At 43.4% G+C, this 24,742-nt stretch overlaps 1 protein-coding gene across 3 annotated transcripts in view; it reads left to right on the plus strand.

Annotated features, from left to right (window-relative positions):
• The window catches only part of MTHFD1L (methylenetetrahydrofolate dehydrogenase (NADP+ dependent) 1 like), a 246,840-nt gene that overhangs the window by 149,686 nt on the left and 72,412 nt on the right, over positions 1 to 24,742 (plus strand). For all 3 annotated transcript variants that reach the window (XM_075924433.1, XM_075924434.1, XM_025180633.2), the window contains 4 exons: positions 880 to 1,019; positions 6,557 to 6,598; positions 15,582 to 15,682; positions 16,713 to 16,890. In XM_075924433.1, coding sequence (XP_075780548.1) covers positions 880 to 1,019; positions 6,557 to 6,598; positions 15,582 to 15,682; positions 16,713 to 16,890 — 461 coding nt within the window. The remainder of the gene's footprint in view (positions 1 to 879; positions 1,020 to 6,556; positions 6,599 to 15,581; positions 15,683 to 16,712; positions 16,891 to 24,742) is intronic.

Raw genomic sequence — 24,742 nt, forward strand, 5'->3', positions numbered from 1 at the left:
GGGGTGGACTCATTGGGTTAGAACAGCAGGGCTGGGAGAGTGGCTGGTTCTGGGATAGGGGAGGGTCACTGGGTTAGAGCAGGGAACTGGGCATTAGAATTTCTGGCTTCTTTCCTTTCCTATAGCTAGGCAGTGGATCTGTTAGTTAGATTTGGGGGTTCCAGTCTCAGCTCTAAGGATTGTGGGAGCTGGTGCTTGGTGGGGTGGGCAGGGGAAAGGAAGGGATTCTAGGAAGCAGGATTCCTGGGTTCTTTTTCTAGCCATGTCACTTCTCCCCTCGGTGCCTTTAACTTCATGCCCCAGGACGGACCCCAGCCAGCAGCCTTCCTGGCCCCCACTCTCTCCTCCTGGCCTTTCAGTAGCCCTGGCACCCCCACTGCCACAAATCTTGGGGAAGTGGGAGCACAGCATGTGGCCATGAGAGCCAGCGGGGGCAGCGGCAGCCCCACCAGCAGCAAGGCAGCAGTCAGAGCCCTGAGCTTGGCATGTGCGGGGATGAGTTTGCCAGCTCTTGAGCCCAGCCTCCTGTGCAAGTGGAGCAGCCGTGCCAGCAGGCACCAGGTGTCTTCTGTTTTGAAAGTTCAAATATGGTAACCCTAGAGAAAAGGTTTGTTTGTTTTTTAAAGTAGTTGTAACAGAGGACTGGATGCTACTAAACTTTTTTTATGCAGCCCTCTTGAGTGACATATTTTACTTATCAGGAAAAAGAGAACTTATTGTGAGCAGTGAATGGTTGAAGATAATCAAAATCAGTCATGTAAATAGAACTCTATCTGGGGGGTTGGCAAAATGAATGCAGTTGCATTTTGAAAAGTATGCAGCATACAAGAATAAAGTGAAGTGTCCCTTGCCTTTAATTGAGTTCTCTATCCTTGACAGTAACTGAAGCTGGGTTTGGTGCTGACATCGGGATGGAGAAATTCTTCAACATCAAATGCAGAGCATCTGGCTTAGTTCCCAGCGTAGTTGTGCTTGTTGCTACAGTGAGAGCTTTGAAAATGCACGGAGGAGGGCCAAATGTAAGTGTCTTCACCATTCTTGAAACACAAATGATAAGCCTTAAAAATTACTATTAACATTTGAAATAAGTATAAAATTCTGAATTTTAAAAGGTGTCTGTGAAAACTTTTGAGGTAAACAATTACTTAGAAATTCTCCTTCCTAAACCATGTCATCACACTGATGTCCATTCTTGAATTTCCCTAGTAAATTATAGGAGTCAAACCATATGAGAGAGGATTAGATAGCTATTGAGTACTCATTCTTAGAAAAGGGAGTGAAGTTTGTTTATGTTTTTAAAAACCCTTTTAAAATTATTTATATACATTCACTCCCATGCTTCTTACCATAGTAATTTGTACATCTCAGTGTTGTTAATAATTGAGTGCATGCGAGCAGTTATGAGCCAGCGAGCTTGGCAGCTGAGATGGAGAGATGAATTCAGATTGCAGTGTGCTTAGTGGAATCAAAATACAGGATTATGTAGCACTTTAAAGACTAACAGGATGGTTTATTAGATGATGAGCTTTCGTGGGCCAGACCCACTTCCTCAGATCAAATAGTGGAAGAAAATTGTCACAACCATATATACCAAAGGATACAATTTAAAAAATGAACACATGTGAAAAGGACAAATCAAATTTCAGAACAGAAGGGGGATGGGGGGGAGGTAAATGTCTGTGAGCTAATGATATTAGAGGTGATAATCAGTGAGTTTTGAGACTCTGGCTTGTGACTGCCACTAAGAGAGAACTTACTCCCTCTCCTTTCCCACTCCCCGCCTTTTGTTCTCTAAACTGCCTGATATCTGTTCCCCCATTCCCAGTGTATCACAGTAATCTTTTGCTCCCCCTGCTTTTGTAGATTGCTAATGGCAGAGATACTTCCCACTCGATTAGGCAGAATCTGTAAGTGACTGGCACTCTGCTAACCAGCCTAGCAACACGTTTCAGCTTCTCTGTTCAGCTCACTCTGAAAGGATCTGATACTGCCCAGAGAAACAGCTTTCTGTGGAGCCTCATATTGGGGGCAAATTCCAGAGCTGTTTCCACAACCACAGAATTGTGGAATGCACAAAGCCTTCCTTATATCTAATCACAGGGAGAATAAGTGCTGAGATTTTCCCTTATTCATACCTTTGGTGCCAGGCTTTCTAAGTTTAAATACCCAAAATATTTGTTATCCTAATTCATTGTTATCCAGCACATACAGCGCTTTTGTCTAGTGACGTATTGTTCCTCCATAAATTTCACAGATGGTACATTGTACTGACATTTTTCATTCATTCTATCAAAAAGAGAATTTAAAAAAACAATGTGTTTATTTTATCTAATCCTTGTCTTTCAAAAATGTACATAATATACTATACTAGGACAGAATGGACCAAATCATAGATCTCAAAGGCTAGCTACAAAAGTGGCGATATAAAGCAAGCCTTTGTGACTCCTTGATACTTGATACAGATCACAAGAAGTCATGTAAAGCAGCATTACAGTTGGCTCTGAATTGCAGCTGTCCACAAGCACTGTTCCAGCAGCCAGAAGGGTGCTTTGTCTATTCCTGTTGTCAACTGCATTTGCCCTCTGTGCTGGGTTGTTATACCTTCAGGCAAGTTCCACCTTCCTTGTGCTGCTGGAGTGCAATACACATATATATGAAAGATGGCAATATCTGTATCATCTATGATTGATTATTTAGTAACTTTACATCTAAATCTATATACTAGTTATGTGGATGAGGGAAAGGCAGTGTTTCTAATTCCTGTCATCTGAATATATGTTCTTTATTTTATAGTTGGGAACAGGGATGTCAACGTCTTGCCGACTACACGCACTCCACCCCACCTTGCTACCTCTATATCAGAGGCAACGGACGGGGACGGGAGAGGAACAGTGGCCGTGAGGCGCTGACTTTAAGCAGGTTCCCCATGAGCATTAGATTCACCTGCCCTCTCCACAGCCTTGCACATCTGCTCTGCTAGAGAGGCAATATCACAGAGGGTGATGAGGGGGACAGGTAGGAGCCAATACACATGGGGAGCCAGTTTTCAAGCAGGCCCAGGCTCACCTTGGACAGAGGCTGGTCTGTAGCAACAGCCCCTGTCCATGGGGTGGTCTGAGCTCTCTGCAGACAGAGGCTTCTCCACATCCCACAGAGCATCCTCTGTCCTCAGTGAGCCTCAGCCTGCAGTGGACAGAGGCTGGTCCGCAGCAGCAGCCCCTGTCCACAGGTGTCTGAGCTCCCCGCAGACAAGTGCTGCTCTCATGGACCAGCCTCTGATACAGCTTTTGTATCAGAGGCTGCAGTGCAAGATTGCAGGCAGCCATTGTGCGCGAGGAGCTGTTTTTTTAAACTGGCTCCCCAGGCGGACCAGCTCCCGCCTGGTACCCTGAGGTGCTGCCTCTGGTATGGAGGCAGCAGCATGTGGTGCAAAGGGGCTTCTTGAGGGTGGGGGTGCACTGGATTCTAGCTCCGTTCCCAGGGACCTTCAGATAGTCATGTAACTGCTAATATTTCATGTGGTTACACAATATCTAACATCCCTAGTTGAGTAGCAATCTCTGGTATAATTTAGACCACCCCATAAGAGCTGTGCAAGTAACACAGGTGTCCCTGTGTGCTGCAGCCCTGGTTTTGGCATGCCTCTTTACACCAGAATTTTCCAGGGGTCCTTGGAAGGCAACAATATGTCAGTCTTCCACAGTTCTAGCAATGGGAGAATCTTCCAACAGCAGATGTAGGGGAGTCTCTTCATTCTACTCCAGCATTTTTCCCAGTGTAAGTGACTACAGTTGGGGCAAGCATCTCATGTGGATTTTCCATTTTTACATGCTCTACTCCAGAGTGATTAGGCCTCACCTGGAGTATTATGTCCAGTTCTGGGTGCCACATTGCAGAAAAGATGTAGACAAATTGGAAAATATCAAGAGAAGAGCAACAAAGCATGAGAGCAGGTTAGACAAACACCTGTCAAGGATGGTGCAGGGGAATGAACTCTTGTTCCCTTCCCATCCTGTGATTTTATTATTTCCATTCTGAAGAAATCCTAAAGGAAACTAGGCATTTTATACATGTTAATAGTGATTTCTAAGCAGTAGAGCTACTTCAAATTTGGTGAGGAACCAGCTTTTAAACTGTAATTGTACACTGGAAATTGACTCTGAAATGGCATCACAGTCTTTTATGTTTGTATTTCACTGACTCTGTATCCATTTTCCTTCTTTTATATGCCCCACAAACTCGGCCTGAAATTTGAAAGTCACACAGGTTTTTTGACGTGTCTCATATCATCACCAATAAAAACAGGATTCTACAATCAGAACCTAGTGAAAGTTTTAGATGCCCAAGTCAGAATTATATCCAGCTCTCTCTTCTATAGTTGTCATGGTTTGTGAAATTACACCTCCTTCCTCCCCCTTTATGGTCCCTCTGGCGTACCCAATCTATACACCCTGCTATTCAGGTGTTACATCATTAGAAATCCATGTCTATTGATGACTTGAGCAGGATTTTTCCAGGCTGCACAGTTCTCTGCCTACACTGTGATATTCCCCAGTAAGCCAGAATGCCTAACAAAGCCAATGTTTCTAGTTTGCTTTCACTCTAAAGCTGTGGTTCTCAACTGGTGGTCCATGGTAACTTTTTCAGTGGTCCATAGGAACATTGTCCAAAGTCACACACCATTAGGCACAAGCACTCAGCACGTCATCCATAGCATCACCTAGGACGCAACCATGTTGTGCTGCCAGTAACTTCCGTCTGAGGCTCTGAGCATCAGTGTAGCTGCCACCGTCATGCTGAGCGGTTGCGCTCTCATTCATCCTGTGCTACATGTGCTGGAGGTGGTCTATGAAAATTTTTTGATTGGCCTGGTGGTCTATGGACTGAAACGAGTTGAGAACCACTGCTCTAAAGGCTGTAAATTGCCCAATTGACATACGTTACCACACAACACTTTATGAGCAAGCTTATTTATTCTGAATGTGAAAGCATTCCAGAGGAAAAAATAATATTGAAAACAAAGTAAAAGGATCTACACACATATTAGAATACTTTCCAGCCAAGGAGCTGGTAGGAGTCAGTCCTTTCAAACCCGTACCTGTCTCAGAATCAGGACACTCAAGAGGAGATCAGTCTTTCCTTTATCCAACTAGGTCCTTTGAGCGTGGCTGCATATAATAGTGATCAATAGACCATGGCTCATGTCTCAGGATGAAGCTTCAAAAGGCTAGATTTTAGTATAATGGAAGGTAAGGAATTTGCATTCATCTCCTGCTAAATATTCCCCAAGAAAACTACTTCACTCATTTTGATCCAAAAGTCCATTCTTGTGTGGCATATTGTTTAGCATAGTCCTTTTGAATCTTCTGGTCTCTCAATGATCACATCCCCCGTTAAAAGGTTACATACAGTCCCGCCCCACAATAATATATAAATCATTGAATATGATGGATCCCAAAGATACTTAATTCAAGAAGGTCTCCCAAGGCTATTATAGGAAATAGCTATTGAAACAGATATGGCAATCTTAGACTTCAGTACAAACTAGAGATGTTAACTATCAGTTATTTTACTAGTCAAGTCGTCAATGGAATTTCCTATTGGGACTCTTGTACATTTCAAAGAAGGAATGCAGAACTCTGCATGAAGCCTGGGGCCAGAGGGCAGTCCCGTTGACACAGGGCTGCATGCTTGTGTACCAGAGCCCCCAGCGGGGACTCTTGTGGATTTCAAAGCAGAAGCGCAGCATGGAGCCCGGAGTCAGTGGGAGACTCCCCAGCTGATCCCGGGCTCTGTGCCACATTTCAGAGGAACCCAGGATCAGCTGTGGACTCCCCAGATGATCCTGGGTTCCATGGAAATGCCGCATGGAGCCCGGGATCAGCTAGGGCCCCGGGCTCCATGTGGCACTGCCCCCTTGAAACTCCGCCTCAGCATTCAAAGCAGCAGCGATGCACAGCTGAGATGGGGATCAGCTGTGCAGCGCTGCCAGTTTGAAGTACCCCCTATCTGATAGAGGCAGCAGGGGGAGGGAGAAATCAGTTAGTCAACTGATTATGCGATAAGCATTTGCTTAGTTAACTATTCCTTAACATCCTTAGTACAAACATTATATACAGTTGTAAAAGCTCATTTTTTACACCAAAATCAGCAGAAAGAATTTAAAATGCACACAGAGAACCAATGTCTCGCATAAATACTTGCCGTTTTTACCCAATAATTTTCTAACTGTAACTTCTATTTTTCTTTTTTTAAGAAAACCCTGACACTAAGTCACTGCTGTAATAAACTGAGAAGAGAAGAATTATTATCTTTTGTATACAGGGAAAGTGATAAATTTTTCCTTTCTCTTTGTATGACTGTAAATTTCTGTAAGGCTGTGATGTGTGGTTGTACTGAACTTTGTCACCAAAAAGGAAGATAGTGGTCTTATTGTTGTTTTGTATTGGCAATGTGCATTATTTTTTGCAGCACAAAAGTTACGTTACTTCTGACAATGCATGCAGTTAACTAGCACTGTTACATGATTGTGAATTTTATTTGCCTTCAATTTCAGGTAACTGCTGGTGCCCCTCTTAAGAGAGAATATACAGAAGAGGTAAGATCACTTATTGTAAAACTTAATCCTGTCCTTTTAAAAAAGTTTTGATTTGAAAAGATAATAAAAAAAATCTGCCAAACCAGTTGTCAGTTACTTTGCAAACAGTAAAGCAAGAGCAGAATGTTGATTTTCTCAGATACAGAGATGCTGCCAGTATGTAACCAGTGCTTTGTGATTGAGGTTTTATGATACAATCATATATATAGTAGCCCAGTGTCTGAGAGTCTGTAACGCTGAAATGCTGGCTGTTCCCTCTGGGTGGTCCGTGCTGCATGGGGAGTGTGGGGCCCAAACGGCTGCTTGCTCCCCCATGGCGGCCCGGCTGAGCAGCACAGAAGTCAGCTGAGCGCCACGGCGGGAGGGAAAGGGGGGGCAGGGCGGTGATGTGCGGCATGACAGCAGCTCCAGGCCCCGCCCCCGGCCATAAACTGGAGGCTCAGGAGAGAAGTCTGACGTGGAGAAGAGACCTGAAAATCCTGTCTTATAACGGGCTGCTTGGCTAGTTTAAAAATAAACATGAAAACTATCTTCAAAGGGAAGAAAATCTTCCTATTTACCAGGTTGTGTAGATTGGGAGCAATATCATAGTATGATAACAATAGAAGTGTTCCGATATAAGATGTCATTTCTTAGTGTTAGATATCTTTGATCTTGAAAGTTACTTCAGTTGAGTGGTTGTTGTCCGGTATTTCTAGAGCACCTATTGTTATAATACTGAAATGCTGAGCTGTCTAGAGAGATCCACTCTGGACTGTAGCTTCCTTTTTCCCCTTGATAGGGTTAAAAATTGAATGTTTCTATTTACATCAAAACAGTTACACTTGATTTCAGATTATCAGACAGATATGGTAACTATAGTAAAGCTGTTCTGGAAACTTTTTTAGTTTTCCAAGTTTCAGGAGATGAAAATTGTTCTTGGTATGTTATTTGAGTTCATGGGCTACCCAGAGTACCTAATTATTCGTTGTGTTTATTCATATATCCTTTTTCACTGGCATTTGATTTGCCTTTGGAGAGGTTAATATTTTTGTCTAAGGCCCTTTAACCTTATTGGCTAAAATGTTGGCATTTCTTTCCCTTTTTGTATCCCTCGTTCCCTGCCATTTGTGTGTAAAATTAAAGTATGAATGAAAATCTTCAGGAAGTAATAGTATAGCATCTATACAATGATAAATATGAACTGTGTTACAAAGAATTAAAATGTCTATATATTTGTCTGTTCATGCTAAGGACTGGGAGCCACTATTTCCAGGTCTCACTTTGTACAAAAGCCCATAAACAAATGTCCCAAGGAAATAAGACAAGAAAAAGTTCTTTAACACATTCAGAATAAAGTGTCATGTCCACCCTCAAGCAACTTTTAAGGCTTAATATTAATCTGTTCTTCATGCTGGGTGTTAGACAGCAAGATGGCACAGTTCAAACGTAAGATATAAATGTTTAAAAAATAAATACATGGGCTGTGTTTTATCTTTGTGGAGAAAGCTTTTGTATAGCCTATTACTTGTGCTTTAGCTGCTGTTTACTTTTTCTAACAAAAGTTTTGCAACAGCTTATTAATAAATCGTTATTATTATTCTTCTTCGAGCAGTGTCCCGTGGGTGCTCCACTGTAGGTGTCGGGCCTGTCCCGACGCCGCAGATCAGAGATCTTTTCTAGCCGTAGTCTGCCGGACCACGCATGCGCGAAGTACGGCCCATGGCTTTTCACGCCGTTTGAGCGTTGGTGGTCCGGCTCCCGCCAGTTCCCCCTGACCGTCCTCGGCCGTGGACGGATTAACGTCTCTCTCGTGAACCCTGTTCACTAGAACAACAGAGACACAACCCATAGTTATTATATACATAGTTTAAAAGTTAGTTATATTTCTTATATAGTTAATAGTTCTAGTAGTTTAAAAAAAATCTTTTTTCTTCAAATAGTTAGTTTATTCTTCTTAAATGCCAGGGTTCAAGAAGTGCGGCGAGTGCCGCGAGGCAATGCCTGCCTTTGATGGCCATTCCCTGTGCATCAGGTGCCTCGGGGAAGGCCACATACCCCAGAAATGTCCCCATTGCTCCAATCTGACAGCCAGAGCAAGACGGGACAGGGACATGCGCCTAAAGATCCTCTTGTTTGAAAAAGCTTTGCAACCTGAGGTCAAACAATCCAAGGGGCACGCGGAGCAAACTAAAAAAATGAAGAGGAAACCATCACCGGCGCGATCCCTTCCACCCTCAAGATCGGGTGCAGGTGACAAGCCAGGGACATCAACGGCACCGCCTGCAAGCGTTGGGTGGCGCCTAAAGACAGCCGGAGTAAGTTGGCTCCGAGCCCTTCTATATCGGGCTCAACTATCTCAGCCATTCCCTCGGTCTCCAAACCACTTCCAGGGACTTCCACGGCTTCGAGAACCGCTGCCGGTACGGAGCGCTCCCCGGCACCGAGCCGCTCCCCGGCACCGAGCCGCTCCCCGGCACCAAGACGCTCCGAGGCGCGCAGCCACTCCCAGGCACCGAGACTCTCCCTGGCACCGACGCGCATGCCCAAGCCGCCTGCGGAGATGAGCCATTCCTCAGTGCAGGACCGCACTCCGGCACCGGCTCATTCTAAACCTTCGGCGAGACGACGCTCGGTAACTCCTGAGCATCCTTCTTCTCCTACATGGTCGGCACCGAATTGACCATCGCCTCCCACAAAGCTTAAACATTCATCGGCACCTGAGCGTTCCCCGTCATCGACTGTACCGGCACCGAGCCACCCTTTGATACCGAAAGGATCGTCTCACCACAGGCTTCCCTCAGAAGGACGTCCACCAGCACCGTGACTGCCTTCTCCTTTGAGACGATCCCCGGAACTGAGGCAATCATCGGTACCGAGACAATCAACTACGACGACACGGACCAGCTCGGTACGGATTCCTCCAATGCCAGTGGAGATAATCCCTCACTCTGTGCTTTCCACTCCGACTTCCTCTCCACCGGAACAGTTGCTGGCACCACCGGCCCATTCATCCAAGAGATTATCTTCTTTATCACCAAGTCCTGAGTTCTCTCCTGAAGTACGTTCACCATCTCCGCCGTACTCTGAATACTCTCATACCGGCCAAATCTCGCCACGTTCCGGTCACTCCTACCACCATGATCGCTCACCCAGTCGCAGGACATATTACAGAGGGAGATCACGATCATCAAGATCGCCAGTGTTTTCAACCCATTCCAGATATTGCAGGAGACCCCGTCGTTCCACGTCGCCCTACTATCATCATAGGTGATCCTCTCATCAGCACCGGTCTACACAAACCTCTCTCGCTCAAAGGCACCATGCTTCCTCTGCCCCTTCAAGGCCACCAACTCCCTCCGGGTTTCCTTCTCACACCGGACAACCTCTTCCCGTTCGGGATCCCTAACCTGATCAATCACCCATGCATCATTCTTCATCGTCTCCGGACGATGCAGTTTTTCAAGGAGACACCTCACCATCTGACAACCTACGCCAGTTTCAGGAGTTGTTTAAAAGAGTGGCGGAGAGTCAAAACGTACAGCTGGGTGACGTGGAACAAAAACAACACCATCTCCTCCGTAATATCAAGCACACTCACCAGCCCAAGATTTCGTTGCCACTGGACGCAGCCATTCTTGAAATTGCGGATGATATTTGGCAGTTGCCGGCATCCGCCCCGCCGACGAATAAGAAGACAGATAAAAAGTATTTTGTCCCTGCTAAAGGGATGGAATTTCTCTTCACCCATCCACAGCCTAACTCCTTGGTTGTGGATGCAGTACAGCAAAAGGCAAAGATGCCGCAACACAAGCCTACTGCCGCAGACAGAGATAGTAAGAGTCTCGATTTATTCGGACGTAATGTTTACTCCTCGGCAACACTCACTTTACGAATGGCCAATTATTCTGCATTGTTGGCGAATCACAACTTTGACAACTACGCCAAGCTTGTACCACTGCTTCAACATCTTCCAGAAGTGAAACGAGACATTTTAAAGGCTGTTATACAAGAGGGCTACGCAGCCTCTGGAACGGCCTTACATATTGCCCTGGATACAGCTGACGCTGCAGCACGCACGACTGCTACATCAGTCGCTATGCGCAGAGCATCCTGGCTGCAACAGTCCTCTGCTCCCAAAGATCTGTTCTCGAAGGTCGAGGACCTACCCTTTGACAGGCAGAACCTCTTTTCTGATAAGACTGACCAACTTCTGCACTCGGGGGAGGACTCCAGAACCACTTTAATAACACTGGGCATGTACACTCCTCCATATCGTTGAAAGCGGTATACCCCCTACCAGAGGCAGAGGCCCCCCCTACGACAATCTCCTCAGTATAGGCCTCAAGACCAACAAAGAGGTAGACAGCGGCAACAGCTGAGACGCCCGCCGCCCAAAGCAACTTCCCAGCAGGGTACCAGACAGCAAGTTTGACGCATCACTCGAGGGGTTGAGAACCATTCCTATCAATACCATTCTGAGTGCTACGAAGGCAATATTTCATCACCGTCTGAGGCCATACCTCCATCGATGGGCCTACATCACCACCGACAAATGGGTCCTTCAGACAATTCGTCTCGGTTACACCATCCCATTCACGTCGCTACCCCACCCATCCCCCCCGCCCCATCCCTTTTCAGGGACCCATCTCACGAGCTCTTGCTCAGGCAAGAAGTTACCCGTCTACTCGTCGTCGGAGCAATAGAGCCTGTTCCGGACGAGTTCAAGGCAGAGGTTTTTATTCCCGCTACTTCATAACGGAAAAGAAATCAGGGGGATGGAGACCAATACTAGATCTTCGCGACCTCAACCGTTTCTTACGAAAACAACGGTTTCGAATGGTTACCTTAACTACAATCATCCCAGCACTTCAGAACGGGGATTGGTTCACATCCCTCGATCTTCAAGACGCATACTTTCACATTGCGATTCATCCGGCGCACAGACGATTCCTACGCTTCCAAATCGGTACAGACCATTTCCAATATAAGGTCCTGCCGTTCGGTCTCTCGTCGGCTCCACGGGTTTTCTCCAAGACCCTGGCTGTGGCGATCACATATCTTCGTCGTCTACATATAATGATCTTTCCATACCTCGACGATTGCCTAATCAGAGCCCAATCGTCACAGGAAGCGCGCAATGCCACAGAGACAACACGCACGCTTTTCCAGGAGCTGGGTCTCATTCTCAATGTTCCACAGTCATCATTGGAACCACACCAAACAATACAGTTCATAGGCGCTCGTCTAGACTCTATGACCGAGCGTGCATCATTACCGATGGAAAGGTTCCAGACAATGCAGGACTTGATCCAGATCTTACTCATCAGTCCAACGGTTCCCATACTACGGTGCCTACAGCTTATGGGACACATGGCCTCCACAACATATGTGGTAAAACACTCACGGTTACATTTTCGATGCCTTCAACATTGGATGGCACGAATCTGTCCCCCCAATGTACGCGATGTCCACAGGACAATAACAGTTCCCACCCATGTCAAGAAATCACTGGCTTGGTGGATAAGTCCAGACAATCTGTTGTCGGGCGTACCCTTTCATCGCCCTCAGCCGTCGGTGCAGTTGACAACAGATGCGTCACTCATCAGATGGGGCGCACACCTCAGCCCCGAACAAGTACAAGGCCTATGGTCGCCAGACGAATCGTTGATGCACATCAACTTCCTGGAGCTCAGGGCAGTGTACAAAGCATGTCAACACTTCCTTCCCATCATTCGGGGACAGGTCATACGAGTCCTTACAGACAATATGACAACCGTTTATTACATAAACAAGCAGGGTGGGGCCAGGTCCCACTCCTTGTGCGCAGAAGCGATTAGTCTATGGAACATGTGCAATCACCACAACGTCTTTTTAATAGCAGAATATCTCCCGGGCCACCACAATGTAACGGCCGACGCCCTCAGCAGGCATTTTTCTCTCAATCATGAGTGGGAGTTACATCCCACAGTGTTTTCGGTGATATTTCAACGATGGGGATTTCCGCTAGTAGACCTCTTTGCCACTTCTCACAATGCGAAATGTCCTCAGTATTGCTCGAGAGCGGGAATTGGGCGAAATTCAAAAGGCGACGCTTTCCTATACAACTGGGGACATCACCTACTTTATGCATTCCCACCCACACCCCTGATTCCAAGGGTGGTGGAGAAAATTATTCGAGAAAGGGCCACAGTAATCCTAATAGCCCCAGCCTGGCCCAGGCAAACGTGGTATCCATACCTCTATCGCATGTCGATACATCCTCCGTGTCCTCTGCCAATTTGACACGATCTGCTCTCGCAAAGTCACCGCTCCCTTCTCCATCCGCAGGTGAACCATCTCGCACTCACGGCATGGTACCTAGTTGGTTCCAACAGTCAGAAGTATTATGCTCACAATCTGTCAAGCACGTTTTACTAAACAGTAGAAAATTATCTACATGAACTACTTACCTTTCAAAATGGTCACGCTTCTCATCATGGTGTTCCCAAAAGGATCTGAATCCAGTCTCTACACCTCTGCAGTGTATCCTGGACTACCTGGTACACCTCAAGAGTACTTCCATTAGAGTTCATGTCGCCACAATAGCAGCCTTTCATCAGCCAGTCGACGGATGTTCCGTATTTTCCCATCCGACAACTAAAAGGTTCTTGAAGGGAATGTCCAACTTGTATCCACAATATTCTCAACCGGCGGATCCTTGGGACCTCGAAATGGTCCTGAATTCCCTGACGGGCAACCCTTCGAACTGCTAGCGACATGCACTTTATATGACCTGGCCATGAAGGTCATTTTCTTGTTGGCCATTACTTCCACGAGGAGAGTGAGTGAGTTAGCTGCTCTATCAGCCTCTCCTCCTTATATAATTTTTACACACCAAGCGGTAATATTGCGAACGCAACCACGTTTTCGCCCCAAAGTGATCTCTCGTTTTCACATCAACGAGCCTATAATCCTTCCTATATTCCATCCCAAACCACACGCTTCACCAGAACACGCACGCTTGCATACTTTGGATGTCAGACGGGCTCTCGCCTTCTATATTGAGAGAACCAGACCCTTTCGAGTGGCGGACCCGTTACTAATATCAATGGTGGACCGCTCTAAAGGTCGCTCATTGTCCGCTCAACGCATCTCCTCCACTATTGTACAATGCATAAGAACCTGTTATAAACTGCGTAAGAAACCACTGCCTTCGACCCTGAGGACCCACTCGACTCGGGCGGTCGCTACGTCCACTGCATTCCTCAAGGGAGTTCCCCTGATAGATATCTGCAGAGCTGCTACGTGGTCTTCCAACCTAACCTTCGCTACACATTACGCCATCCCTAATCTATTAATACCTGATTCAGTGGTGGCGGCAGCGGTGTTATCCTCAGCTACGGCATGCTAGCTCCGAACCCTCCTTCATTCGCGAGCTACTGCTGTACATTCACCTACAGTGGAGCACCCACGGGACACTGCTCGAAGAAGAAAAAGAAGTTACGCACCTTGTGCAGTAACGATTGTTCTTCGAGATGCGTGTCCCGTGGGTGCTCCACGACCCGCCCTCCTCCCCTCTTCGGAGTTTTCTCTACTTTGTGTCTTTCAGAGCAAGAGGCAGGAGGAACTGGCGGGAGCAGGACCACCAACGCTCAAATGGCGCGAAAAGCCATGAGCCGTACTTCATGCATGCGTTGTCCGGCAGACTATGGCTAGAAAAGATCTCCGATCTGTGGTGCCGGGACAGTGGAGCACCCATGGGACACGCATCTCGAAGAACAATCGTTACTGCACAAAGTGCGTAACTTCTTTTTTGCTACTCAGCCTATTTAAGGCTAAGATCGTGTGTTTGGATACTGAAATATTCCAAAACTTTACTTCTACAAGCCATTACCATGTTATGTGTGGCCTATAATAATACCTAGCTCTCATACAGTAGTTCTACACAGTGGATTCAGTAATGAAGAGATTAATACAGATAAAATATTTTAATATTGTTCCTTATATGGCATGATGAAAGAATTCCTATACCAATGTACTTTTCCATGGAAAATCAGAATACATCCTTTCTAAAGCCTAAAACCAAAACAACCTGAGAAACTCAACAGGAGTAAATCACCTGGACTTCGCTTGTTTGCATGTGTGGGAGAGAGGGAGCTGTGTGGGTGAACTAGTTTGATATTTTAAATGTCATAGGTTTGAGAGTCTTATGAACTATACTTCTGTGGGCCTGATGGCCTGCCACTGATTCCGTGGGAGTTGCAGTTCACTTCAGTGGGAGTTGGATGGGCCCTTTTATCAGCTTGCATCCCTGTCAACTATCCTCTCTGGGATTTTGGGATCTGGGCCTTTAATGGATGACTAGAATGCCCACATTAGTGTTATCTCTCACAGTCTAAGTGGCATCACTCACTGGATTTTGATTTGAGTGAACTCTCCCTGCATAGAGCGTGGAAGGCGAATGAGAAGGCTAGTCCATCTCTTCCTGCCAGTGTCCTCCCTGGATCTGGATGCGTGGTGAAAAAGGATCCTAGGAGGAATCAGATGAGATAGCACCAGTCCTTGATGGAAAGCTTCAGCAGCAAATGTCTTAGTGATTGCATTACTGTGCAACTCCTTCGGATGAACTACGAGTTAGAAGGGCAGGCAGGGAAAGAGAGCAGTCCACACCACTGCCAATGTCAAACAGCCCACAGATATTTTCTGGAATCTTGTTTATTAATTAGCAGCCAGTCAGCAGCATCTCTGTCTTGCTTGTGTCCTAGAAGGGAGCAATCTGGCAGCATGCTCAAATAAACAAGATTTAGATCCTGCTCAGTTGTATAAATGTGGCTGCTGCTACTAAAATTAGAATTAATAGGATACGTCAAAGTGTTTTGTCTGAAGTCTATTATAAAGGTTACCCATAAATATCAAAATAATTATAACTAACCATGTCTGTTGTAATTTAGGAAAATTCTTTGGCTAGAAAAGATGTGACACATATTGCCATTTCTATTCTGTTTTTTGTTTAATTATGTAGAATCTCCAGCTGGTTTCTGATGGCTGCTGTAATCTACAGAAACAGATTCAGATTGCTCAACTCTTTGGAGTTCCTGTTGTGGTTGCTTTAAATGTCTTCAAGTAAGTCAACCCATCCTTTACTCATATAAGTAGACCCAAAGATCAAGCTTATTGGCTTTGCATTAGGTATAATCATTTAATCCCTGACCTCATATAGTATGTTAAATATAGTATCACTTACAGATGGATGAAATCCAGGAAGCACAAACAATATTAACTTCATATGCCATTTAAAAGAATTACAAGGATTCTGCTGATGTAGTGACCTAATTAAATATACTTGTTTAGTCCTGAATTTTTTTTTTAAATTCAGAACACTAATTTGTTTTTCAGTGGTTCATTTAGAGCAGTGTTTCTCAACCAGTGGTACGAGTACCCTTACGGGTACTCGAGAGAAGTCTTGGGGGTACATCAACACAACTGAAATTTAGAGAAAACTGAATTTTTCTTTTAGGTTTTACAGTGTTTTATTATTTTTGTACTTTTTACACCCAAAAATTTCATCGCCCACTCGGCTCCAATTAAGTTGTTTAAACAAATGTGGTGCAATGGTAGAAATACATTTTGTGTGTCTGAAAACTGTAGCTACTGGGGGTATTATAATTTTTTTATTTTTTTTTTGAAAAGGGGATACTTTATAAAAAAAAAAGTTGAGAAACACTGATTTAGTGCACCTTCCTTTTCATTTGTTTTTTAAATTATCTAATGTCATGAAGAGAGAAGCTTTTAAAGGCAAGAGAAAAAAAGTATACATTTGGCTTATAGAAAGGATATTTTAGAGGGGGGAAAAAAGTAAATTCTTCAAACTTCCTTTTATACATCCTGAAGAGTATAAAGGTTTAAAAGTGTCTGTAACTGCCCCTCTTAGAGACTTTCAAATCACATAAACAGAGAATGGTATTGTATGTGATTTGTTATGAAACTTTTCTATTTCAGTGTACTTGAGACAGTTGGGGGTTTTATAAACATTTAATAATTTTAAGACTTCTATCATTTGGTTCATAACTATCATTACAGAGCAGTGCTTAACAAATAAGGCTGTATAAGAGCAAATAAACAAAATAATGACATAAAACTGTTTGGTTGGCAGAACTGACTCCCATGCTGAAGTTGATTTAGTCTGTGAGATTGCAAAAGAAGCTGGAGCATTTGATGCAGTGCCCTGCAATCACTGGTCAGCTGGTGGCAGAGGAGCTGTGGAATTGGCTCAGGCTGTGAGAAGAGCTGCCAGTCAGGAAAACAGTTTCAAATATCTGTATAATTTGGAGGTAAGATGATTAAAAAGAAAGAAAACATGAAAAAATGTTGCAAGAGTTTCAGATGCAGAACAAAGAGGATGTTGCAACAAATCTAATGATTGTTGCTTTTAGACATCACTTGTAAGAAGGTGCTCGCTTTCCTTAAAATCTCAGACAGTACTGATTTTTTAAAAATAGCAGTTACTGAAGAGAGTATTTCTGACGGTACAGGATTCTCATTGCACAACTGCATATTTACTAGTGCTTTGTCTTGTTTAGCTTTAAATATCCCCTCTGATGAGGCCTCACCACACAGTGGACACTTTTTGTTGCATTTAGGTGAACTTTCATTTTCTTAATGTGTTCCTGTTTGAAATGCATTCACCTGTGGCTCCCTAAAGTATTGCTTTCCTTCTTTAGGGGAAGCATAGTTTCTCAAGATTTAGGTTGTATTCCCATCTCTAGTTAGAGACCTTGAAAGTCACTGTGTTTCAGTTGCTTGTTTGCAAAGTTTCCTGTGTTCCAACATCGCCATGTTGCCAGGAGGAGGAATTGAAGGCAAATTCCACTTAGGCCCCTACAGCTCCAGGATGGACACTCTCAGTGCAGACAGAATATCTGGAGAATTATATTGCTAAGAATTTTACTAAAAAGTCTCTACTGAACTAGTGCAAATAATGTTTTTCATAGGCTTATAATTTGGCCATGTCTGGATGGATTTTCACAGGGACAGCAAAATGCAACTGATTCTGTGCTGACCCCTTGCCAGTCCTGCCAAATTTCAGTCCCTGTTTCAATGATGAAGATGTGAAGATGCTAGAACTTATCAAGAAAAATGTTTGTAAGACTTCTAAGACAATCAGAACTATTGTATTTTCCCTAATTTAATTTTTGCAAATGACTGAATTTTTTCTGCTGAAACTTTGCTAAAATTTCAGCCTATGGCAAATACCCAGCGTAGAACATTTCATCTGGAATGGTTGAAGTTTGGCAGAATTACAAGCAACTGAAAATGAGATCACATAATGGGAAGTGTCAGGCAGTGTTACTTAACTCTTAAGTGTTGCTTCCCATCTTACCTGTAATGATTCGGCATGATCATACTTAAAGCTGAGCAAATAATTTATTTATTTGGTTCAGTGTATGATCTGAAAAATTAAAACAATCTGTTGCCTTTAAACCAAAATTGATTTCTCTCCCCCTCCCGTCCCCCTCCCCCCCCCCACCCCCCGACCCCTCCATTCCTCCTAGTTTTCCTTGCAGAAATAAAAAAAACCCAACATTTTATTTAGTACTAGGGAATGTTTAAATGCCTGTCTGGAATGACATTTTCTAAATGAAAGGGTGATTTGAAATGACGTGTTTGAAATGGTTCATTTCCAAAATGTTTTGTTTTGACATTTTTTTTAAAAAAAAATCGTTTTTTTCTCTAGATAAAAGTATTTGGTGAATTGATACACATTTGCAAGTTTCAAGGGTTCTCAAAGATTCATTTTTCAACAAATTTACTATTTGCCCCCCAAAATTGCCCAGTTCTAGTCACATTACTTGAAGAATCCATAGTACTCTCCTCTATTTCTGATGGTGGAAGCAGGAGAAGGACTTTCTTTGACTCGTTTCTCTTGAGTCTATGCCTCAGTTTTTGTTTTCCTGATACACACACCCCTCCCCTGCAATCATATTTTGATTTTTTTTTTCCACTACTATTTGTCCACAGGTATCTCAGAGAGGGCAAGGGTCTGTAAATGGGCCAACCAGTAACTTTATAATCTCCTTAATGGAATGGGAAAAGGATATCTGAACACAGGGCAATTTTAGTGTGGCAGTGCTGGGCACTGAATTCTTCTGCTCAGAAGAAGAACAGATTCCTTATGGTAACTGTCCCAAAGATATCTCTCTATATAAAAAAAAACTTTTCCTCTGAGACGACAGAGTGACAATCTGTATCCCACAGCCCCTCCCTACAATTTCCCTATGCCTTCAGAACCACAAGGCTTCTCCCCTTTTGGGGGGGGAGGAAGAGGGAGAGGAAACCAAGAGCCGTGAGGCCTCCCACCTAATGGGGGGAGGGGATTTTCACTTTCTTTCTGCCTCAACCTTGTCCTAAAGGAACTCAGATGAGAGGGTTAGTTGAGTTTTTTTTTCATGTTCCAGTCCTATCCACAGACTGCCAAACTCAATGAGTGTTCTGGTTTTGTTTCATTTTTATTGGAAGGCATTGGAACATGCTCCAGCTGAACTCTGCCCCTTCCATTGGAAAATGGCTGCTTCAGTTGTGACAAGATCTATGGATCCCAGATCAATCTCATTAGTCGCCAGTATATCTACCAGTGATAACTGGCTCTCATTTCATGAAAGGCTATCATCTGTGAAATTCACAAGAGATTGCCAACAGGGCTACCTGGGAACAGGGTGTAGGGACGAGTGAGAATATTGCAGAAACCTCTTTATTCATCTCTTCCTCCTCCAGATTCCATCTTCATCTGTTTAGTCTGTAGATGTTCATTGATTACTATTGTTCTGGATTACTTTTAGATATGCACAAAGTCATGATGACTCCCAACAAGTCAGGTTGTTTTCAGAGAGTTTAAAAGTTGATCTTTAAAAGTCCCAGGATAGATTCTTTTAACATCTTAACATTGTTTCCAAATGTTGCCCTGAGTCTTGGTTTAAAAAAAAAAAAAAAAAAAGAACTTTGAATCTGATTCTTAGATTGTTTTTCCCTCTTAGCTTGTGCAGCAAAAGAAAAGTTTTTTTGTGTTTCAAATTAGGAGACTACTCCAAATCAGCTGAACTTGATTCCTCTGGATTTTTTTCCAAGCAGCCTGTTGAAATGTGTGTTGCTTCACATCATGTTTACAACTTTAGGTCTTCTAAGAAACTCTGTTTTCACATGTTTTGAAATATACACAATGTATTAAAAGAAATATCTTGACAAGATGAACTGGTATATGTCATGTCACATATAGTCAAAAGATTATATGAATTGAGAATCATAGTTACACTGTTGTATCTCAATCTAAATATAGTAATATGCATGTGTGAAATAAGGGATTATTTTCAAACTCTTGAGTTAATTCCTGTTTATAAAACAAACTACATTAAATTTGATTTTTCCCTCTAGTGGTTATTTTTTAAACATTAGATTTAGCCAGCATTTAGCACCCTCTTAATGCAAATTACTCTGAGGCAAATGCCAGTAAGTTCAAATTAGTGTCACCAGAGCACCCATGCTAATGTTTTTTCAAAATTACTGTTTCAGAATTAGCGTTACTCCTTGTGAAAAGCAGGATTACAGAGTTGGAATTCCACCACCCGTTATTTTGAAATAATGGTCTTGGTAGTATGGATGCATCACTTTTATAAATTCGAACTGGGGTAAGAAGGTGTATTTTGGAATAAGGTCCTAGGGCTAAAAAGGAGATGTGAACATCAACATATCTGGTGTCTAGGACAAGGAACAGCCTACACAAGTTTCCCAGAAAGTCTGTCACATTAAGTGTCAGGAGAGGTATATGTAATATCCAAAATCGCACACCCAAAAAAGGAAAAAAATAGTTAGGCTGAGATTTTATATGATAAGCTTTGAAGAGCCATAACTTTGATTAAAATATTGCCAGCGGTAGTTGTAGTTGTAAGAAATCTTTTATTAGCATGTGAATTTTAAGAAGACAAAGTTTGCTCTTGCTGCATATATTTACCGATTTTATTTTGTTGTTTGAGTGTTTTTTCTTGTCTTTTTGGGGGAGGATGGTAGTTGGAGAATAAGGAGGCTCAAAGACCTTCTGAACTCTTTACATACAAAGTAATCTGTATTTCATTGTGGTTTTTTAGAGAAAATATATTTGACACATATGGAAAATATCAGAATTTCAATTCTTATCAGTGTAGACTTCCTTTCTGGGTTTGCTTTTCTTGAAGCAAGAGTCTTTAAATTACAACAGAAAACTATTATTCACAATAAACTGACTGAGCAATTAAGGAAGTAAAATCCTATTTAAAAGTTAACCATTTAAACAGTATGTGTAACCGGTTCACCAGGATCCTACGTGCAGGACACTGCTCCAACCTGGCTGGGCCCACTATGCCACAAGTTGCTCTGGACAGGGTGGGCTGAGCCCACCCTACCACAAATGGGGGAGTTGCTCCCACAGGCTGGACAAGAGTCCTCCACGCCATAGGTGGGGCCTGCTTTAACTAGGCCAAGCTGCCAGTTAACCAGTTACCTAGTAAGCATGCCAGTAAGGCTAATGATTACCAGGTAACTGGTTAACTAGTTAACACTTTATATCTCAACGACCTATTAACATAAGCTTAGATAACCTGGGTTATGAAGGTAGAAGAGGGGGATGGAAGCATGTGTATCCCATTCCAAAATTTTCATGGCTTCAGTAATTAAATTGCTCCTTTTCAAAAATCAGAACCAAAAGAGAGGTAACTTGCTGCAGTAGTGCATACCCAGTGAAGTATCTTGGTTCTCATACTGCCCCTTTGTTTTGACTAATTAGAAGATTCAGGATTGAGTCCTCTGTATTTGCAAACTTATGCTACAAAAGTAAGCTAAATTGACAGAGGGCAGGCGGAGGGGGAGAAGCAGGAAATCATAGGAGAAGGAAGGGAAAGAGTTTCTTTGGCATTTCAGACTTTCCAGATTACTTCTATTTTTTCCAATATTTTTGTCAGCTTCCCATGTTAGCATGACATCCATATGTCACAAATGTGGTGTAGAGTCAAGCACAAAGGTATTTTGGAACCTTTCCAAAGACCAGCATTGGCAGAACTCAGAACGCCTTTATCAGAATCAGGGCTTTCCTGTGAAATCAAGCAAAAGGGCAACCGCTCTTAGGATACATCTACACTGCACAGCTATTTCAGGATACCTCCGGTATCCCAAAATAACTACCCCATGTCTACACAAGCCACCCATTATTTCAAAATATTTTTCGAAATAACGGGTGCGCTGTTTCACCATCCCAATAAACCTCATTGCATAAGGATTGAGGGATGGCTCGAAATAGTGCATTATTTCAAAATTTGGCGCTGTGTAGACATGCCAAAATTCAAAATAAGCTATTTCGAAATAGATTCGAAATAAGATACGCAATTTGCGTGTCTTATTTTGAGTTTAGGGTGCCGTGTAGATGTGCCTTTAGTGACTATTCAAAGCCATTAGCACCTTCAGCAATGGTGTTCAAACTGAGCCAGGACTTTCACTGCTCTAGCAATTTTATGCTCCTGTGGCTGCTCAGCACACATGTTGATGCCCGTTCTGCCTATCTAATTTCAAGTGAAAGAGAGCTGATGACAGCCACTAGGGAGGAGCTCAGTAAAGCATCAAACAATGCAAAGACCCCAGGCAGTAGCTCTGCATTCTTTGTCTCCTCTTCAGTCTGCACCTTCAAGCCTCAGAAAACAGCAGAGAATAAGAATGAGTTGGAGTAACAGAGGAGGGGAGACAAAAGAGTGTGTACATTGAAAGTGTGTAGGAGAGGAAATGGGAGGGAAAGCAGAAGCTTAGAAAAGTGGTTTTCAGCCTGTTATCCATGGACAACTGGGGGTCTGCAGACTATTCCTAAGATTTACAAAGGGATCCATGGAGCCATATGAAATATTTTAGAGATCCACAAATGAAAAATGGTTGAAAATCACTGATCTAGACCAATAAGAGCGGCATAAAGAAGAGGGACAGAAAAGCAGTAAGACTTCAGCAGGGGAGAAAAAAACAGTTGTTATTAAAAGAGTTAGGTTTATGGGATCCTGGTTTGAAAGTATATTAAAGAAACTGGGACTAGGGATAAATAGTAAAGGGGACACGGAATGAAGTATTCCTGATGCTTTCCTTTAGAGTGACATGGTTGTATTTTTTCATTCTGAAAACTGAATGGAAGAGGTAGATAGCTGGGGGGAAGAGGGAGTTGGAGTTGAATGAACACTCTTTTTTAATATCTTCAGAGACAGCCCCGCTATTCCAAACAGTGTTCCCTCTAAGATTTTCCATATGAGAGTGGAATGAGTTTTGTCTTGTGCACCAGTATTGATGTCATGTGCTCTTTTTCTGATGTGTGCCACTGTGGCACCCATCAGTTAATAACAAAAATTTATATATAACCCTGCACCCACCCAGCGTGGCACCCAGGGTCGCTCCCACCATTCCTGCATCCATGGGTTCCCCAGCTCATACATCCCCATCCTGTGCACCCTTTACCACTAATCTGCATTGTGCCCCCTTTGCTCCTAACTTCTGCACAGTGTCCACTTCATCCCAACCTCTGTGCTTTCCTCCCAGTTGTGCCCCCCAATCCTCACCCTGTGCTTCCAGCATGTCCTGCCATGCTGCCCACCAACCCAGTAGTCTCCCCACCCCCTTTGCCCAGCAACACACATGCCTAGTTGCCCCTCACTCTCTGGCTATGGTGCCCTGGGCGTGGGCTCAGAGCAGGGGCAGCCATCGCCAGAGCAGCCATCACTGCCCACCATGTAATGGCTCTGGCCCCAACTGCCAGAACAGTCACTACAGTCTACCTTGGCCATATTTCCAGCCCTGGAGAGAGGCTGAAGCTAGGGTTAGGGCTGTGTGATGGCTGCCCAGCTGCTCCCAGGGTGAAGCAGCTGCTCCCCACATGATCCCAACCCAGAGCAGCTGAGCAGCCACTGTGCAGCCCTGCTGAGGAGGTAAGTGGGACTCAAATTCTTGTCCCACAGTCATGCACATTAGAGGGAACTATGATTCCAAGGTCACTGTATCCTTCCATTTGTCTGTTTTGTCTCTTGTTTCTTTTTGTCCAAGTCCTAATGTAAGGGAGACAGGGAATGTTTAGAGAGGGTTTTATGCTATACAGAAGAGACACCAAACCCTGAAAGGGTCGTCCGATGCTATTACAAAAGAAATTAATAATAATATTCCATTTGTCCCGTTGTTGAAAAACCTCCCAACCCTTGACTTATGACAATTTTTCACTCACTTTAAAATGCTGTTTTCTCTTCCACCCATTTGATCAAAGAACCAACTATCAACATAGCCACACTGGGAGAAAAAAAAAAAAGCCTATTCCCATACTGTTATATAAACCCCTGTCTCCCTCAAGAGATTCAGTGAGAATCTGGATGTGTTTTGCACCAAATCAAAAGTTCTGAGGTTGGAAATTCTTTGTTCCCATCCCTCTTGCTTTTTTTGGGGTAGGCTCTTGACAGCTCGGCCGTTTTATATTTGTTTTTATTAAATATTTTCCCTATTCTTTGTGTGAAGCAATTTTTTGGCACAGCTGGGGCTTGAATGTTGGGGAGATGAAAATAAATCTCCAAGGCCATGGGCTTAGGTGTTGTTTCATGAACTGTTTAACTCAACTAGATATGAGCTTTTCCACAAATTAAAAAACAAAAATCTATCCTATGCCAACAGAGAAAGCATGTACAAGGGCTTGGGAATCATCTGGTCAACCAGAATATACAAATGGAATAAAAAACATATTTAAGTGTAAGGAAAAAAACGCAAAGAAATAAAAGCTTAAAAATTCGATCAGCTGTTATTTTAGCATGGTACTCTATCACCCCACAACACCTTCAACCATACTATAGTCATGTGTTTTTGCTTAGAAGTGTTCCTGATATGAAATGAGAGGGATGTATAAAGATGGTTTCATTTAGTTCAGAGATTATTATTTATTATATTTTGAGTGCATGTATAAGTTTAAAAAGCATCAATTCCAAGCACTAGGCTATTTTAAGAATTTTTTTAAATATAAGCCACATAACAAAATAACAAATCCAGGGAGTTGTTCTCATCGCAGAACAATAAACCAAGTCAACATATTATCAATATACAACTGGGCTGTGACAGAATGTTTAAAGTGTGTGAACTATAAAACGTAAAGAAGAATCAAAG

This window comes from Pelodiscus sinensis, chromosome 3 (assembly GCF_049634645.1).
Source record: "Pelodiscus sinensis isolate JC-2024 chromosome 3, ASM4963464v1, whole genome shotgun sequence".
Taxonomy (NCBI): Eukaryota; Metazoa; Chordata; order Testudines; family Trionychidae; genus Pelodiscus; species Pelodiscus sinensis.